General features: G+C 33.4%; 1 protein-coding gene across 6 annotated transcripts in view; it reads right to left on the reverse strand.

Annotated features, from left to right (window-relative positions):
• Positions 1-19,897, reverse strand: part of LOC136031850 (ankyrin-2-like) — a 350,415-nt gene that overhangs the window by 271,780 nt on the left and 58,738 nt on the right. For all 6 annotated transcript variants that reach the window (XM_065711711.1, XM_065711710.1, XM_065711709.1 and 3 more), the window contains 2 exons: positions 15,234-15,366; positions 12,944-13,107 (listed from right to left, as the gene is read on the reverse strand). In XM_065711711.1, coding sequence (XP_065567783.1) covers positions 12,944-13,107; positions 15,234-15,366 — 297 coding nt within the window. The remainder of the gene's footprint in view (positions 1-12,943; positions 13,108-15,233; positions 15,367-19,897) is intronic.

Below are 19,897 nucleotides of genomic sequence, written 5' to 3' on the forward strand. Positions count from 1 at the left end.
CAAAATATTTTAGCTAATGATTATTTTAGGAAACTCTTCATTTACTTACGACAATAAAATTTTAATGGCTGATTCACAACAGCTTTTAGCGTAGCCTAGAGCGGATGTAGGGATTTATCATGGTTGCAGCAGTTGCTGCAACCTGATAAAGAACGAACCACGGCCCATAGTAACTAAAAGTTAAAAAACGCGTTTTGAAAAAAACCGTCAAGTGAAAAAGAAGCCTTCTGCCACTGATTAAGGAATGGAAACTATTATTTAGTTAGAGAATTTGCAATTAGAATGCGTGGTCCCTTCAAAGTTTAAAAAGGGTACTAGCTCTTTGAATTACCAATCGATTGAGCTGCTTTCGAAGTTTCTAAGACAACTCCTTCTATACAAAGTACCCTGGTCTAACCCACAATAAATAAATTATGCATTGTGCCCCAATTATTTATTACAAAACGTCAGAAACTCCCGAACATGGAAATACTGTCCAGAATGCATCTAATGCAGACAGATTAATGTCATTTTCCATTTATATTCGACAAAAATATGACGTCAGATCCATCCAATCAACATCCGCTGCCAACAAAGAAATGGAAGAGAAAATCAACTATGTGCACTTGCACTTTTATGTACTTGGTCTGCCAAAAACCCAGGAATCCGTAAAAATTCTTCCATCTTAGGCCAGGTTTTTGAAATAATATATATATATATATATATATATATATATATATATATATATATATATATATATATATATATATATATACTAGCTGTTGGGGTGGCGCTTCGCGCCACCCCAAAACCTAGTTGGTGGGGGCGCTTCGCGCCCCCCCCCCAAGCCCCCCCGCGCGCGTAAGTCGTTACGCGCCATAATAGTTACGCGCCATTGTAGTTGTGTCCCTATGTCCCACCTGTGAATATAGATAGATATATATATATATATATATATATATATATATATATATATATATATATATATATATATATATATATATATATATATATATATATATATATATATATATATATATATGGTTTTAACTACGTAAAACTTGCGAATATACAACATTCTTTGCTGTCCCATTGTCTTTGCATATAAATAGATTGTCAGGTTTACCGACTCTTGAACATGCAACATATAATGGTCCATGGGAAAACAATCTGTATTCAGATCTATACCTCATGATTCTAATGATTGCCCTTGAGCTTTGTTGATGGTGATTGCTAATCGACCATTCCCTGTCCCGGTGTCCCGGTCGTCATTTATATCCCCCTGTTTCCCCCGGTGTCCCCGTTGTAGTTGTGTCCCTGTGTCCCGGTCGTCATTTATATTCCCTGTGTCCCGGTCGTCATTTGTATCCCGGTGTCCCGGTCTGTATATACATTCGTTTTTTAGTTTTGTTTTTCTCCTTTATTTTTTTCCGTTTTTTTTTCTTTTTTAGTTTATTTAGATTTTTAATTTTTTTAGTTTTTTTATTAGTTTTTAGTTTTTTTTTCTTTTTTTTGTAGTTTTTACCTTCTTTTTAGTTTTGTTAGTTTTTTTTTTTACTTATGTCCTGGTCGTCATTTATACTCCCTGTGTCCCGGTGCTTTGTTGATTGCTAATCGAACATTCCTTTTGTCCTGGTCGCTTTCTCTTTGAGTGTCGTCATTTATTTTTTTCTTTTTTAGTTCTTTTAGTTTTTACCTTTTTTAGTTTTTTTTAGTTTTTTAGATGAAAATTTTTTTTAGTTTTTTCCTTTTTTTCTTTTTAGTTTTTTATTAGTTTTTACCTTTATTTTAGCTTATTTTTCAGTTTTTTCCTTTTTTTAGTTTTTTTTTATTTTTTATTTTTTTTAGTTTTTTACCTTTTTTTAGTTTTTTTAGTTTTTTTAGTTTTTTAGCTTTTTTACTTTTTTTATTAGTTTTTAGTTTTTTTTGTAGTTTTTGCCTTTTTTTAGTTTTTTCAGTTTTTTTTTTAGTTTTTTATTGGTTTTTACCTTTATTTTAGCTTATTTTCAGTTTTTTCCTTTTTTTAGTTTTTTTTAGTTTTTAGTTTTTTTAGCTTTTTACCTTTTTTTAGTTTTTTTAGTTTTTTTTTAGTTTTTTAGCTTTTTTATTTTTTTATTAGTTTTTAGTTTTTTTTGTAGTTTTTGCCTTTTTTTAGTTTTTTAGCTTTTTTATTAGTTTTTAGTTTTTTTTGTAGTTTTTGCCTTTTTTTAGTTTTTTTAGTTTTTTAGCTTTTTTATTTTTTTTATTAGTTTTTAGTTTTTTTTGTAGTTTTTGCCTTTTTTTAGTTTTTTCAGTTTTCAGTTTTGTCACCTGATCCAGTTTTTTCAGGTGACGTCACCTGATCCACAGATCCACACACAGACAACTTATTTTTATATATATAGATATATAAATATATATATATATATATATATAAAGCAAGATGATCTTCAAATTATAATGAATAAAGGGGCTAATTTCCGTCTTTCTCATCATCTGAAACCATCGAGTGTTCTTGATGGCTTGGAAAATGATTTTGATTTATTTATTGATAAGTGGTGTAAGAACGAGAATAAAAATAAAGAGAGTTTTCAAAGTTGGAAGAATTTAATTATTAGTAGAATAAGAAATAAAATATATTCTAACTTAAAAAATAGTAACACTAAATCATTATTTTATAATGCGAAGATTAAACAAGCAATTGCTAATCTAAAGAATGAATTTGTAATTGTGCCAGTGGATAAAGCTAATAATAATTTTGCCATAATTTGTCAGAAGCTGTATTGTGATATCTTAAAAAGGGAGTTATGCACAACTAATGTTTACGAAAAGGTAAATATAGAGGATGAGAATTTAATTGAAAAGACTGAAGAAATACTTTTTAAAAATTTTAATATTAAAATAAATGACAATGATAAAAAGTTCCCTTTCCTATATTGGACTGTAAAATTTCATAAGAATCCCCCTAAACCACGGTTTATTGCTGGAGCAGCTAAATGTCCAACCCGCATTGCTGCTACTGACCTCTCTTTAATTTTAAAGGAAATTGTAAATAAACTTAAAACCTATTGTTCTGGCATTAAAAAATTTTCGAATTTTAATCCATATTGGAGTGTTAATAATTCACTGCAGGTGATAGATTCTTTAACAATGGTTTCAGCTAAAAGAATTGAGTCTTTCGATTTTGCGACAATGTATACTAATTTATCACTTAATATAGTGTTTGATAATTTAAAAACTGTTATAAAGAAATCTTTCCTCTTATCTAGTAAAAGGTTCTTAAAAATAGACACTTATAATAAAAAAATCTATATGGACAAATTGCTTTAATACTACAGTTAACTTGAGATGTTACAGCTTGGATATGATTTTTGAGTCATTAGAATTTGTTTTATACAATACTTATCTAAGATTTGGTGGTGATTTGTACCAGCAAATTGTGGGAATTCCATGGGGGGGGGGAATGCCAGCCCATTTATAGCTGACTTGTTTTTAAGTCAACTAGAATATAAATATATGATGGATAAGAATAATCCAATTAATTTAAAACATGTTTTGTCAAATAATAAAAGATATTTAAATGATATGTTGGTCTTAAATTGTAAGGATTTCATTGATATTTCTAAAAATATATATCCATCAGAGCTTATTATTGAACCTAGTCATGGCGCTGGTCATGAAGATCATTTCTTAGATTTAAATATTAATATTTGTGATAATAATAAATTAAGTTTTAAAATGTATAATAAAACGGATGATTTTGATTTTTAAGTGATTAGTTTCCCATTCCCTGAAAGTAATATACACTCAAATATCACATATTCAGCGTTTTTCTCACAGTTACTTCGTTATGCAAGGATTTGTAGTAATTATATTGATTTTAAATATAGATGTAAAATCTTAAGCCAAAAATTGATATCAAGAGGTTTCTCTGCAAATAAATTAACTTGGCAATTTAAGAAATTTAGTTTTCATTATAACGAACTTTTAAATAAATATCAAAAGAATTATCTAGAAATACTTAAAGAAATTTTCAACTAATTTTGGAAGTTCGAGAAATGTTGTTGCAGCGCCATTTATTTTGAATTGTGTTTCTAATTGAGCGAATTTTTTTTAAAATTAGCCACATGGTTAAGATGAATTCTATAATTGTTTTGTTCATTCAGGTTTTTTGCAATGTGTTAATATTTGTGATTTGGTAAAATTTATTATATTTAGTTTACCTATTGTTGCTAAAAAGAGGGATATATTAACAGGAAAAGCTTGTTTGGTGTTACTTGGTTGTTTTACATTTGCTGTTTTTTTTTTCTTTCATAGGCATGTATTTTGGGGGTGATACCTGACACGGGGATGCCATGGATATTCTGTGGTAGCCACAACACTTGGCTGGGTAGAGAATTTGAAGTGGCAAAACCCTATATAGGCCAGTGTATTCTCCTGATGAGCCCTTGTGTTGGGTTGTTGCCTCTGAATTATTTGTCTTTATTATTTTTTCTATTGTTTGGTAAATGACGACTTATACTTATTGACGACATAACTGCCTGTCCATGGATTATTCTTTATGGTTGATTGTGTATGGCTATGCTGTTTGACCTATGTGATTGTATGGATGAGTAGGGTTAAGGCCTCATTCAAGTGCTGATCTATATTAATCACTAATTTAGGAAAACAGTCTTCCTTTTCTCCTTCTGTCTCTCTTTTTTCTTTTCTTTTTTGTGCTGTTGCATTGGTGATTTCTCTTTTCATGATATATATATATATATATATATATATATATATATATATATATATATATATATATATATATATATATATATATATATATATCTATCTATATATATAAATAAGTTGTCTGTCTGTCTGTGGATCAGGTGACGTCATGTTTCTGTGTTGACTGACGTCATGAAATTAGCTGTCGTCATTTTTGCTTTGACTGTGACGTCATTCAAGATATTTAAGACATTTGTTCACGGAAAAATGTTTAATTGTAAAATGACTGAAGAACCTACAATGGCAACAGCCGAGGAAGCTGCTCAAAGAGTTTATGCCAAAAAACTTGCTGCTGATAGAGAAAGTAAGAAAAGAAAGCGTTCCGAGGAATCACAAGAACAGCAAGAAAACAGGCTTGCAGCTGCTAGAGAAAGTAAGAAAAGAAAGCGTGCCGGGGAATCACAAGAACAGCAAGAAAACAGGCTTGCGGCTAAAGAACGCAAAACCGCGCAGTTAGATGAAAATCCACCTGGACAGCGAGAGTCAAAACATATCAAAACTGAAAATGATAGCGATGATGATTGGCTTGGGGATTTTGACTTGGATAAGGTCATCAATGTCTACCAGATTTAAGTTAAAAAAACAAAGGTTCGTCGATATGTACTTCATAGTGACGCTGAAAAATAAAGAAGAAAAAGAAAACTGAAAAAGGAAAAAAGGTAAAAAACTAAAAAAAAACTAAAAAGAAAAAACACTCAAAGAGAAATTACAGACCAGGAAACAAATGACGACCGAGACAGAGGGAATATAAGTGACGACCGGGAACCTCAAAGAGAAATTACAGACTGGGACACCCGGACACAAATCACGACCGGGACACAGGAAATATAAATGACGACCGGGACACAGGGACACAACTACAACGGGGACGCCGGGGGCACAGGCGGGATATATAAATGACGACCGGGACACAGGGATTGTTCGAATAGAAATTACAGACCGGGACACCGGGACACAAATGACGACCGGGACACCGGGACACATGGAATATAAATGACGACCGGGACACTCAAAGAGAAATTACAAACTGGGACACCGGGACACAAATGACGACCGGGACACAGGGAATGTAAATGACGACCGGGACACAGGGACACATCATTAGAATAATGAGGTATAGATCTGAATACGGATTGTTTTTCCCATGGACAATTATATGTTGCATGTTCAAGAGTCAGTAAACCTGACAATCTATTTATATGCACAGACAATGGGACAGCGAAGAATGTTGTATATTAGCATGTTTTACGTAGTTAAAAACATATATTTGTATCTATCTCTATTCTTAGGTGGGACACAGGGACACAACTACAATGGCGCGTAACTAATATGGCGCGTAACGACTTACGCGCGCGGGGGGGCTTGGGGGGGGCGCGAAGCGCCCCACCAACAAGGTGTTGGGGTGGCGCGAAGCGCCACCCCAACAGCTAGTATATATATAAAAATAAGTTGTCTGTCTGTCTGTGGATCAGGTGACGTCATGTTTCTGTGTTGACTGACGTCATGAAATTAGTTGTCGTCATTTTTGCTTTGACGGTGACGTCATTAATGGTATTTAAGACATGCGTTAATGCGTTCACGCTGCTGATAGAGAAAGTAAGAAAAGAAAGCGTGCCGAGGAATCACAAGAACAGCAAGAAAACAGGCTTGCAGCTGATAGAGAAAGTAAGAAAAGAAAGCGTGCCGAGGAATCACAAGAACAGCAAGAAAACAGGCTTGCGGCTAAAGAGCGCAAAACCGCGCAGTTAGATGAAAATCCACCAGGAAAGCGAGAGTCAAAACATATCAAAACTGAAAATGATAGCGATGATGATTGGGTTTGGGATTTTAACTTGGATAAGGTCATCAATGCCTACCAGATTTAAGTTAAAAAACAAGGTTCGGCGATACGCGGGGGGGGGGCTTGGGGGGGGCGCCACCCTAACAGCTAGTATATATTATATATATATATATATATATATATATATATATATAATATATATATATATATATATATATATATATATATATATATATATATATATATATATATATATATATATATATATATATATATATATATATATATATATATATATATATATACATATAAATGTATATATATATATATATATATATATATATATATATATATATATTATATATATATATATATATATATATATATATATATATATATATATATATATACATATAAATGTATATATATATAAATGTATATCTATATAAATGTATATATATATAAATGTATATATATATATATATATATAATATATATATATATATATATATATATATATATATATATATATATATATATATATATATATATATATATATATATATATATATATATATAAATGTATATATATGTGTATATATATATATATATATATATATATATATATATATATATATATATATATATATATATATATATATATATATATATATATATATATATATATATATATATATATATATATATATATATATATATATATATATATATATATATATACTAGCTGTTGGGGTGGCGCTTCGCGCCACCCCAACACCTAGTTGGTGGGGCGCTTCGCGCCCCCCCCAAGCCCCCCCCGCGCGCGTAAGTCGTTACGCGCCATATTAGTTACGCGCCATTGTAGTTGTGTCCCTATGTCCCACCTGTGAATAGATATATATATATATATATATATATATATATATATATATATATATATATATATATATATATATATATATATATATATATATATATATATATATATGTTTTTAACTACGTAAAACTTGCGAATATACAACATTCTTTGCTGTCCCATTGTCTGTGCATATAAATAGATTGTCAGGTTTACCGACTCTTGAACATGCAACATATAATGGTCCATGGGAAAACAATCCGTATTCAGATCTATACCTCATGATTCTAATGATTGCCCTTGAGCTTTGTAGATGGTGATTGCTAATCGACGATTCCCTGTGTCGCCGTCGTCATTTATATATCCCCCTGTGCCCCCCGGCGTCCCCGTTGTAGTTGTGTCCCTGTGTCCCGGTCCTCATTTATATTCCATGTGTCCCGGTCGTCATTTGTGTCCCGGTGTCCCAGTCTGTGATTTCTCTTTGAGTGTCCCGGGCGTCATTTATATTCCTTGTGTCCCGGTGTCCCGGTCGTCATTTGTGTCCCGGTCTGTATATACATTCGTTTTTGAATTGGTATTTTTTTTAGTTTTTAGTTTTTTACCTTTTTTTAGTTTTTTTAGTTATACCTTATGATTCTAATGATTGCCCTTGAGCTTTGTTGATGGTGATTGCTAATCGAACATTCCCTGTGTCCCCGTCGTCATTTATATATCCCCCTGTGCCCCCCGGCGTCCCCGTTGTAGTTGTGTCCCGGTCGTCATTTATATTCCCTGTGTCCCGGTCGTCATTTGTATCCCAGTGTCCCGGTCTGTATATACATTCGTTTTTGAAATGGTATATGATGAAATAAATTTTTGTATTTTTCCCCTTTTTGTCTTTTTAGTTTTTTTTTTTTGGTTTTTACTTTTTTTTAGTTTTTTTTCTTTTTTCTTTTTTTTTCTTTTTATTTTTTTTTAGTTTTGTTTTTCTCCTTTATTTTTCATTTTTTTTTCCTTTTTTTTTCATTTTTATTTTTTTTTTAGTTTTTTAGCTTTTTTAGTTTTTTTATAAGTTTTTAGTTTTTTTTCTTTTTAGTTTTTTTGTAGTTTTTACCTTTTTTTAGTTTTTTTAGTTTTTTTTTTTACTTATGTCCTGGTCGTCATTTATACTCCCTGTGTCCCGGTCGTCATTTGTGTCCCGGTGCTTTGTTGATGGTGATTGCTAATCGAACATTCCTTGTGTCCCGGTCGCTTTCTCTTTGAGTGTCCCGGTCGTCATTTATATAGGTGTGGCGGTGTCCCGGTCGTCATTTGTGTCCCGATGTCCCGGTTTGTAATTTCGTTAGTCGAAGAGTCGACACAGAAACATGACGTCACCTGATCCACAGACAGACAACTTATTTTTATATATATAGTTGGTGGGGGGCTTCGCGCCCCCCCAAGCCCCCCCCGCGCGCGTAAGTCGTTACGCGAAATATTAGTTACGCGCCATTGTAGTTGTGTCCCAGTGTCCCACCTGTGAATATAGATAGATTTATATATGTGTTTCAAACTACGTAAAAATTGCGAATATACAACATTCTCGGCTTTCCCACTACTGGGAGCTTTCCGTTTCCAATTGCCAGCAAATGATCTGAAAATGTTTGACCAGAGTCATCGTTACACAGACAGACAACTTATTTTTATATATATAGAAGATATATATATATATATATATATATATATATATATATATATATATATATATATATATATATATATATATATATATATATATACTAGCTGTTGGGGTGGCACTTCGCGCCACCCTAACACCTAGTTGGTGGGGGCGCTTCGCGCCCCCCCCAAGCCCCCCCGCGCGCGTAAGTCGTTACGCGCCATATTAGTTACGCGCCATTGTAGTTGTCTCCCTATGTCCAACCTGTATATATATATATATATATATATATATATATATATATATATATATATATATATATATATATATATATATATATATATGTTTCTAACTACGTAAAACTTGTAAATATACAACATTCTTTGCTGTCCAATTGTCTGTGCATATAAATAGATTGTCAGGTTTACCGACTCTTGAACATGCAACATATAATGGTCCATGGGAAAACAATCCGTATTCAGATCTATACCTCATGATTCTAATGATTGCTCTTGAGCTTTGTTGATGGTGATTGCTAATCGACGATTCCCTGTGTCGCCGTCGTCATTTATATATCCCCCTGTGCCCCCCGGCGTCCCCGTTGTATTTGTGTCCCTGTGTCCCGGTCATCATTTGTGTCCCGGTGTCCCGGTCTGTATATACATTCGTTTTTGAATTGGTCTTTTTTTTAGGTTTTAGTTTTTTACCTTTTTTTAGTTTTTTTAGTTATACCTCATGATTCTAATGATTGCCTTTGAGCTTTGTTGATGGTGATTGCTAATCGAACATTCCCTGTGTCCCCGTCGTCATTTATATATCCCCCTGTGCCCCCCGGCGTCCCCGTTGTAGTTGTGTCCCTGTGTCCCGGTCGTCATTTATATTCCCCGTGTCCCGTTCGTCATTTGTATCCCGGTGTCCCGGTTTGTATAGGCTATACATTCGTTTTTGAAATGGTATATGATGAAATAAATTTTCGTATTTTTCCCCTTTTTTTCTTTTTATTTTTTTTTGGTTTTTACTTTTTTTTAGTTTTTTTATTTTTTTTCTTTTTTCTTTTTATTTTTTTTTATTTTTATTTTTTTTTAGTGTTGTTTTTCTCCTTTATTTTTCATTTTTTTTCCTTTTTTTATTTTTTTTCTTTTTTAGTTTTTTTTATTAGTTTTTAGTTTTTTTTTTCTTTTTAGTTTTTTGTATGATGCTTTGTGACGGTCAAGTGACGTTGAAGCTTGCAAAATAATTTTAAGGTACTGCATCCTCTTTAAGCTGTTAAGTGTTTTTAGCTTATTTTTCGCGGATTCCTCCCATATTTCCATTTTTGAATTTGATACCACCTATTATAAAAATTGCATAACTACATATAAAAGGTTCCGGATTTTTCCTAACTTTTTTACCACCAGATTTAATTTTCACTGTCCTTTGTATTTTAAGAAAATAAAAATTGAAATTTGTCGAGATCTGCAGAAAGTAAACAGGTCTGTATTTTAAAGGAGAAGGGTAAAAAAAAATTTCCCCTGGATAGCTTAAGTTCAAAAGTAAAGTTTTTAAATTCTTCTGTCCGTAAGTACAATAATACTTAGGGTTGCTAAATGCTAGCCGTCTTTTGGTTAATATTCGTTATTGGGACAAATTAATGTCTGTTTAGGAGAAGCGTAATTTTTTTCTGTATATAGCTCGAATCCAAAAATAAAGAACCCAAGTTCCTCAGTCCATAATAAACAGTTATATTAATTGACAGTAATGTAAGGCAAATTACCTCTAGTTAATATCAACTCTTAACTTTCTAGTAATAAGTATTATTTGATATCATTTCTATTCAATCTTTAATATTGACTATAAATTGACATTAACTATAGGCTCAATGTTGACAGTTATGCTAAATATTTTCTTTTGTTCTTAATAATTTAAGAATATGAAGCTTGGGAGAATACCAAATTGCCTAAAAAGACCACTTCAGGACCATCTTCTTTATTTAACGAAATACTATTTCTATTCCAATGACCAGTGTAATAGTCAGAATCTATATTCTCTATGTTAATCTAAAAGAAATGTTAAAAAAAAAGAACCTTCAAGAGAAAATTTATGAGTCACAAGTAAAAATAAAATCATATTACAAATCATACTTAAGACGGTGAAATTATTTATCTTAAAGTAAATAATCCTATTTAGCATAAGTATAATAGATACTACTATAGATGAATAATTGAATCATAAAACGCATATAAGTTAAAATGAAGAACCCAATGAAACCTTAAAACGAACAGAAATTACCACAAATAGGAGTAGGGTTACCGCCTACCAAATATTTTAAAGGCCAGAGCGTCATTGACTCTTCACTGAAAACCATTTGTATTTTGATCAGTCCATTTTTCGTTTGTCATTACATCAACAACACGCATGCACACACACCAAAAGAATAACACAAAGCCAATCAAGTATTATAAATATGAGTGGTAATGCTCCCCATTCCTCTCAAACCCTCAAAATGGGTTGACTGTAGTTTGCGTTCTACTGAAAACGTTATGTATTTTGAACAATATGGTTTTTATTTGTCAACAGAGGGACCAAAAACATTACCAATACAATCCAGATGACTGGATAGAACTAATGAAACTTGGCTAATTAGTAAATATCAAATGATATTAATTTCTAGAAATCTCATCAAATTTAAATTTTCCATAATAGGGAAAACGTTTTAAATACGTTTTGTTTTCATGAAGCGCAAATGACGCTGTGTCTTTTAAAATCTTTTTCGGGGCAGCAGCCCTACTCTTGTTTGTGGTAACCTCTGTTTGTTTCAAGCTTTGCTTGATTATTAATCTTAATTTCTGTTCGTTCTATCTATTATCCTTATTTTTGATGGGGTTACATATTTTAATATATGTTTGCTTTGGCTTATTGATTGTAATTTCTCTTCGTTTTAGGCTTGTGTTATTATAAGACTTCATTTTTGATCGTCACAGGTTTTAATACGACTCCTTACTTTTCTTTGAATTTTTTTTTTTATAGAAAATGTTCTTTTTTTTAAGTTTGTTTTTATTCTTTTTTAGACAAAGGCTATCATCGAGAGCTGTCGAGAATTTGTGGTTCGAGTCGGATATTTGACAGTAAAATCTTACGACGATCCAATTTATATAGATACCAGCGAGCTTGTCAATCAAAGCGAGTGACACCCCAGGGAACTCCTAAAGAAGCACAATTGCTCAAATGATAATTCCCTCGATCCAATTTTTAGCTTCCCTGAGCAATTATACATCCAAGAACATTTTTAGGGAAAGTCCCTTTCCTGAACTATAAAAAGAAAGTTCTGCTTCATTTAATCTAAATAACCAAATTCACGCTTCCTGATGACGTAAGTTTCATTAAAACTGAATGCATCATCTCTAGCGCAAAATACGAGAAGTTAAATGGTTATTCCAAGATTTCCGGGAAATTGGGCGTCAGCTTTGAATTTTTCGTTATTTTTTCACATCTATTATCCAAGCTCTACAAGCCATCGCAAGACCGCCTAATCGATTACAAATAATTTTGCCACACAAATTAAAAAAGTTCATAATGGACCTTTTTCCTTTAATCCATTAAGTTTATAAATTATTTAAGGTACCATCTCACCTTAAGAAGATATGGCTTTCTATCTAATGGGTAGTTATCTTCCGGAATCAACAAACAGTTAATATCTTAATTTTTGTGGACGAAAAGGATTTTCAAATTTAACTAATTTGCTATGTTTTTATTTATTTTCACAGTTCAACACGGCAACACTGACAAAAATTTGCTCTACCCAAAAATGTTCACAATTTCAAAGCAGCCAACAGAAAACCATTGAGATATGAATAGATATGAATAGATTTAAGATAGGTCAAGGGGCGAAATCTTTCTTTTTATTTCATTGTCCTTGGTACTTCATATGATGAAGGGTTTAATATATTAAAAGAATTCTACTTACCTCTGTGGCTAGACTCTGATTTGCGGCATTTGATAGCAAAAATCGAACCACTGAGTCATGGTTTTCTTGAGCAGCCATATATAAAGGAGTAAACCCATTTTGGGACTGTACATTCACAGAGGCTGCGTTTTGCACCAAAAGCTGGACAACTTCAAATTGCCCCGCTATAAAACAAAAAGCTAAACATTACACGAAACCCATCACATGTACATACAGGAAGGAATACACGAAAGCATGACAAAAGGGAACTGTGATGAAAAGAGAAAATTACTGAAAACAGGCAGCTACGCAGTAAGTCATTTAGGGGGAGGGACTTCTATATTTCCGACTGCTTTACGAAATTATGGACCCATTTTGGAACTGAACAGTGACAGTGAACAATGTATTAAAACAGGAAAACATCAAATAGCACGACTATAGCACAAAACAGCAAAACATTACGTAAAACCCATCACATGTACTTACATCAGGCGGACAAAAAGGTAAGTAAATTGAAAAGCAAAAATTACTTGAAACAGGCACGTGCGTAGGCATTCATACAGGGCTTTGCAATTGCTTTATCCAAATTTTGGCACTCATTAGCATATCTTTTTTTTCAATTGATTTTTTTTCCAGAAATCCCTGTTACATCGAAAATCTGCCTTCACTGGATTTTTTTTTCTGAAGAACCCTAAAATGTTATCACTATTTCAGGTAAAATGGAAGACAGAGAAACAAAAAAGAAAAGAACAGCACCAAAGCCCAGTCGTTTTCTTCGACACTGAATCACGTATTGAATATGCATAGAAATTAGAAGTTATAGCAAGACAAAAAAAGATGGAATTATTGTATATGACGTTCCCTTACTAACTACATGAGCAGAGGGGGGGGGGCTGTTCGTTCGAGGGAAAAATTGACTTTTGTGCTTGCTCTTGTGATGTATTAAAAGTATCTAATCAATAAATGAAACATGTTGAATATCCAAGAATTGTTACTAAGCATTAAGACTTCTTTCCTCCCACACAACTTCAATCTTCGTTTATGAAGATTTGAGTATCAAAATGTAAATTTTAATGATTAAAATTAGGACTATAAAGATTTGTCTCACATAAAAATTAAACATATTTATCATCAATTGTGTGCGTATAGAGGAGAAAAGAGGCTCATAAGATCAGAGCCGTTCATATGGTTGGTGGCATTTGGAGAAATAATTAATTACATCACCCCTTCCTGACCCAAATATAAGCAAAAAAGGCTGAATCAAAGTGAAAAATTGGTTCAAAATGGGCTATCCCCAAGCCGCAGCGCTTTCCCAAGCCACGGCTCCCGGGGTAACAGACCCAATTGCCCTCCCCCCACCTCAGGAACGGCTCTGCATAAGATTGATCAAATTGATTTTCCCTCCTGCTCACAGAAAAACATGTGGCCGAAAATTTACTGCTCATTAATACAATGAGAGAAATGCAAACTTACCAGTTTCAAATGCATTTAGCAGTTATATAAAATATTCTCTAAGAAAGATTGTGGCTTCAAAAGGATAACTGAATGGTAATTCAAAAAAGACGTCTTGGCTCAAAGAGGGACTATGCATGACAAGACAAGAGTGATGTGGAGGGAGGAGACCTATTGGATAGGAGAGAGGGGTGCTGTTTAGTATGTTTCAAGCAGGGACTTACTTTGCTATGCGGCAGGTGGCAACACTCTAGCGATGCAATATATATGAGCCAAGGGCATTCAACGCATTTTTTTTTTGCAGCCACTTCATATGGAAGAAATGGTCGTAAAAACATGGAAAGGGCTCATTTGATTGAGAATAGATAGTTATAGTGCCCTTTCTAAGGGTCAAAAGTGGTTTCAGAGTAACTAGCACCCCTCCAATGATCTTTTTCGCTTGCCCCCTTTAATCCCCAAAGACTTGATTGTGATCCAATCAAGATTTTGAGACATCCATCTTTTTCAACATAGTCAAAAGATTCAATTGATATGTCTCCAGGGATGACAAGAACCCCAAGGCCCCCGAAACTGTGCATATGGCAAAGCGTTTACTGATTTATTAGCTGTGATAACAGGTTAGTTCGAAACTTTCAAGGATCGTTCTCTTGGCCAATATGATAAAACATTTTGTTTTGACGGGATGGTGTTAGAAGGCGCAGAAATGGTCCAAACGGCTTTAGGTCGATGTTCAGTTTGGAACCTATAGCCGCAAGTTCTTGGGTAAAGATTTTAAATTTAGTGTGGCTCTTTACTTTTCTTTTAGACACATTTTTTTTAAACATCTAATAAAGCTATTAAACAGAAATGGTTAACTTACCTAGTGAAGCAATATGGAGAGCAGTATTTCCTTTCTTTGTTGCTGCATCTACTGAAGCACCTCTCGCAATTAGTTCTTCTACAACATTAACATGACCTTCTTTTGCTGCCAGATGCAAAGCATTTAAGCCATTCTAAAAAAAAAAAAATACATAAAAAAAATACATAATAAATTTCAACAGAAGACTGCATTAGACTTTCTTTTTTGATACTGTTCTTTTTCTGAAGGAGATCAATCTGTTATATTGCTGATGCAATGTCGATGACGCAATGCACTGCTGACGAAATGATTTGTATCAATGTTAATTTGGAACGCTTCACTTATTTGTAGCAATTGAAGTGCGCACGCATTTCAGTTGTATCATACCTAACTCAACACAGGGATATTTCTAAACAATAACTGGTTCAAAAAAAAAAAACATTCTCAAGGAAGCTTAAAAAATTATGCCTACAAACACTTTCGTAAAGTTCAGAAAAGACAGCGTTAAACATATGCGCTTCTCTTGCTATGTGAGATCAGTTTGGAGCAATTTGATTTTTCCAGCGTCAATCCTTGCAGTCAAATTTTTATACAAAAAGATTAGAAGATAGCTAACCCCTCTTCCACGCTCTTTTTCCCCAAAGTCGTCCGATCGAAATTTTTGCTCAGCATAGTTGAAAGGTCCAATAGCTATGCCTTTGGAGATCATTTCCCCCAGTCCCTAGAGAAAGGTCATTTATGTTATGAAATTTGCCCAAGCATGCGTATAGTATTTGTTATTGGTAAGTATGAATACATTTTTCGATTAGGGATGAATTTCTGTTGGGGGGGGGGGATTTTTCATGAGGAAAAATTTTTCATGAGGAGAGAGGTTTACGGTGAGTAAGCCTTTCAGGGGACATATTACACTGAGGGAATTTTCTAGTATTCCTACATGGAATTATTTTATATGTCTTTCTTTTTCTTTGCCGGATCAATTTTACACGTGGAGATATTAAGGATAATTGTCCGGGGTAAATTTTCACCAGGATTAAAAATTGTCTAGAGGATCTTTCCATCGTTGAACTTTTTCATGGAGGGGGGGGTGGCGGGTTTCTCTGCATTATTTAAGAAACATGATTAGAAATCAAATCTAAAAACAGGGTTTTTCAACCGAAAGTAATGGGCAAAATTAAAACTTAAACCAGACAAAAATTATTCCGTATATGAAGGGGATTGACCTCTCTTTAATATCTCCCTCGTTACACTAAAGTTTGACTTTTTGTCCTAATTCTTTAAGAACGACTGTTGAAACACAAGGGTCGTTTAACTAGAACAATAAGAAGCTTCTTTGAAAGCACTAAAAAACTTCAGCGTGAAGAGCGAGATATTGGGGAAGGACAACTCCTCCTAAAATGGCTCATAAGACTGACAGACTATTTGAATTCCCCTAACTGTATGCATATCTATCTTAGTTCTCCCCAAGGAGAACATCACTTGCTATTTTGGGAGTGTTTCCTCCTTTTTCAAAAACTGGACAAATTTTCTCAGGCTCATAACTTTTGATGGGTACCATCAAAATTCGATTCTTCTGACCTATCTATTGTTACCAAAACTTTGTTTCTTGGAGTTTCTGTTACTATTGAGCCGCATCGCTACTTACTTACAGTTCGTTACTACGAACTGTTTGAAAACAATTGCCCGCAAAGTAGATACGTCACCGCAAATGTAGCCATTGGATACATATTTGGTTGAGTGATTTTTGTAGGAAATAGAAGGGTCCGAAACAAGCAAATGTGCGTTTTTATCCAAACTTTCGAGCACTTTGTGGGTACTTACCTCTTCCATAGAATTTTATTAGGATTTCTACTCCCTATCCCCTTCTCTTGCACGCAAGTAAAGATAGAGGCATATTTTACCTGTAACCACCATTTTTCCTTGATAACGCTCAAAGATGCTAGCAAAATATCTATTAGTAAAAAATGGTCAATAAATGTATGGTTTGCATTCAATTGAATGATTTCATAATTTTTAGATTCCATCTACTGACTGAGTGACAAAAATTTTAATTAAGTAACTGAAACCGACTTGGCATTTTTCCAAATTAGACAAGCATCAATTCTCTCTTTCAAGGTTTGTCTTAACACATGGATAATTATCAATAAAATCAATACGGGACACATAGTCGTATTCATATTTTATTTATTTTTTTAGGGGGGGGGGGTAAAGATGCATACAAAATTAAATTCGCTTTATTACGTTTTTACGAGTCGAACAAACATTTCGGGGATTCAAACCCCCTAACTCCCCCTTGATATAGCCTTGGCGGGCCACATCGTTGAACATATCTAATGTATCTGAACATAGAAGGGGGGAGGTGACAAGAGAACCCTTCCGGGGTTGACCATTCACTCTCAGAAACAATCAAAATAGGATATTTGATTAGAATGTGTGCTTCAAAATCCTAAAACACTTATTTTTTATTGTGATATCAGAAATATAATTTCACTGAGTTTACAATGCCTGGAAATAGAGAACCAATTAAATTAATGCAGGGTACCTCATTAAACACAGTTGTACCTAAATATAGTACCTAAATATAGGAGAGGAAAGGTGGAAAAAGAATTCTTCTGGGATTGAACCCTCACCTGAAGAAACAATTAAAATAGGAAGTTTGACAAGAATATACGCATCAAAATCTTAAATGTTTTTCAGGTTTTGTTACCTTAAACGTTAAGCCTTTAATTTTTTTACCAAACAGTTCGTGGTAACGAACTATAGTAAGGAGCGACCCGGCTCAATAGTAACCGAAACTCTAAAAAACGGAATTTTAATAACAATAGCTACATCAAAAGAATCGCATTTTCATGCTGATTTTAAATATATAATGATCCCAAAAACATGAATGTATTGCGTACCTATCGAAAGTAATGAGCACGGGAAAATTTGCTTAATTCGAGTAAAATGGGGAACACAGCCCCAAAAACGAAGTGATTTAGATGACAATAGAACCTTCAATTTCGACAGATCTTAGAAATTTTTGTTTGTTTGTTTTTTTGTTTTTTTTTTTATTTGACAACGGTTTTTTTTTTCAAGAAAATACACAAAAAAAATCATAAAGAAAACACTAAAAAAAAGCAATACATTAAAAAAATAAACACTTCGTAAGCTTTCACCTGTTTGGAGTAATCACTTAAACGTAAGAATACAATTTAAAAAAAAAAGGAAAAAGAAAAAATTACAAATCTACGTTTGCCCAACTCCTGGTCGTAACAACCCTTCCAAACAACAACACAAGCCCCCAACAAAAATTAGACAGTTTATTTCCATTAGATGATTTTTTTGTAGGAACTTGAGAGCGAAAGAAATTCAATTTAACTTATCTTCAAAACCGTGCAACTGGAGACAACAGTTTTAAGGTCTCTACGGGAATCACACACATTTGCCGACTTTTTCAAAAATTTGGGCAAACTATTCCCAACAATTTGCCCAATATGATCAATTGAAAATACTTATCTAGTGCTAACGACTTGAGGTTTCCTCACTTTATTTGCATACCGTGTAGGATAATTGTTTATTTCATCACCAGAAGTAAGTAAATTTAGGTAACACTTAGGAACTAATTTAGAATTATACTTATAGATGAATAATGCATGACAAAAATGCTCCTAGACCTGACTGGGCTATAATATTTAACTGTCAAACAGTTCGTGGTAACGAACTGTAGTAAGGAGCGATCCGGCTCAATAGTAACCAAAACTCTAAAAAATTGAATTTTGATATAAATAGCTATATCAAAAGAATCGCATTTTAATGCTGATTTTAAATATATAAGTTTCATCAAGTTTAGTCTTAGCCATCAAAAGTTACGAGCCTGAGAAAATTTGCCTTATTTAGGAAAATAGGGGGAAACACCCCCTAAAAGTCGTAGGATCTTAGTAAAAATGACACCATCAGATTCAGCGTATCAGAGAACCCTACTGTAGAAGTTTCAAGCTCCTATCTACAAAAATGTGGAATTTTGCATTTTTTGCCAGAAGACAAATCACGGGTGCGTGTTTATTTGTTTTTTTTTTTTTTCCAGGGGTCATCGTATCGACCAAGTGGTCCTAGAATGTCGCAAGAGGGCTCATTCTAACGGAAATGAAAAGTTCTAGTGCCCTTTTTAAGTGACCAAAAAATTGGAGGGCATCTAGGCCCCCTCCCACGCTCATTTTTTTCCCAAAGTCAACGGATCAAAATTTTGAGATAGCCATTTTGTTTGGCATAGTCAAAACTCTTAATAACTATGTTTTTGGGGATGACTTACTCCCCCACAGTCCCTGGGGGAGGGGTTGCAAGTTACAAACTTCAACCAGTGTTTACATATAATAATGGTTATTGGGAAGTGTACAGACGTTTTTAGGGGGATTTTTTTGGTTTTAGGGGTAGGGTTGAGGGAGGGGGCTATGTGGGAGGATCTTTCCTTGGAGAAATATGCCATGGGGGAAAAAATTCAATGAAAAGGGCGCAGGATTTTCTAGCATTACTATAAAAAAAAACAATGAAAAAATAAACATGAAAACGTTTTTTCAAATGAAAGTAAGGAATAGCATTGAAATTTAAAACAAACAGAGATTATTACGCATATGAAGGGTTCTAAAAATACTTTAGCATAAAGAGCGAGGTATTTAGGAGGAGATAAATACCTCGCTCTTTATGCTAAA

The sequence above is a fragment of the Artemia franciscana genome, chromosome 10, assembly GCF_032884065.1.
Source record: "Artemia franciscana chromosome 10, ASM3288406v1, whole genome shotgun sequence".
Classification (NCBI taxonomy): Eukaryota; Metazoa; Arthropoda; class Branchiopoda; order Anostraca; family Artemiidae; genus Artemia; species Artemia franciscana.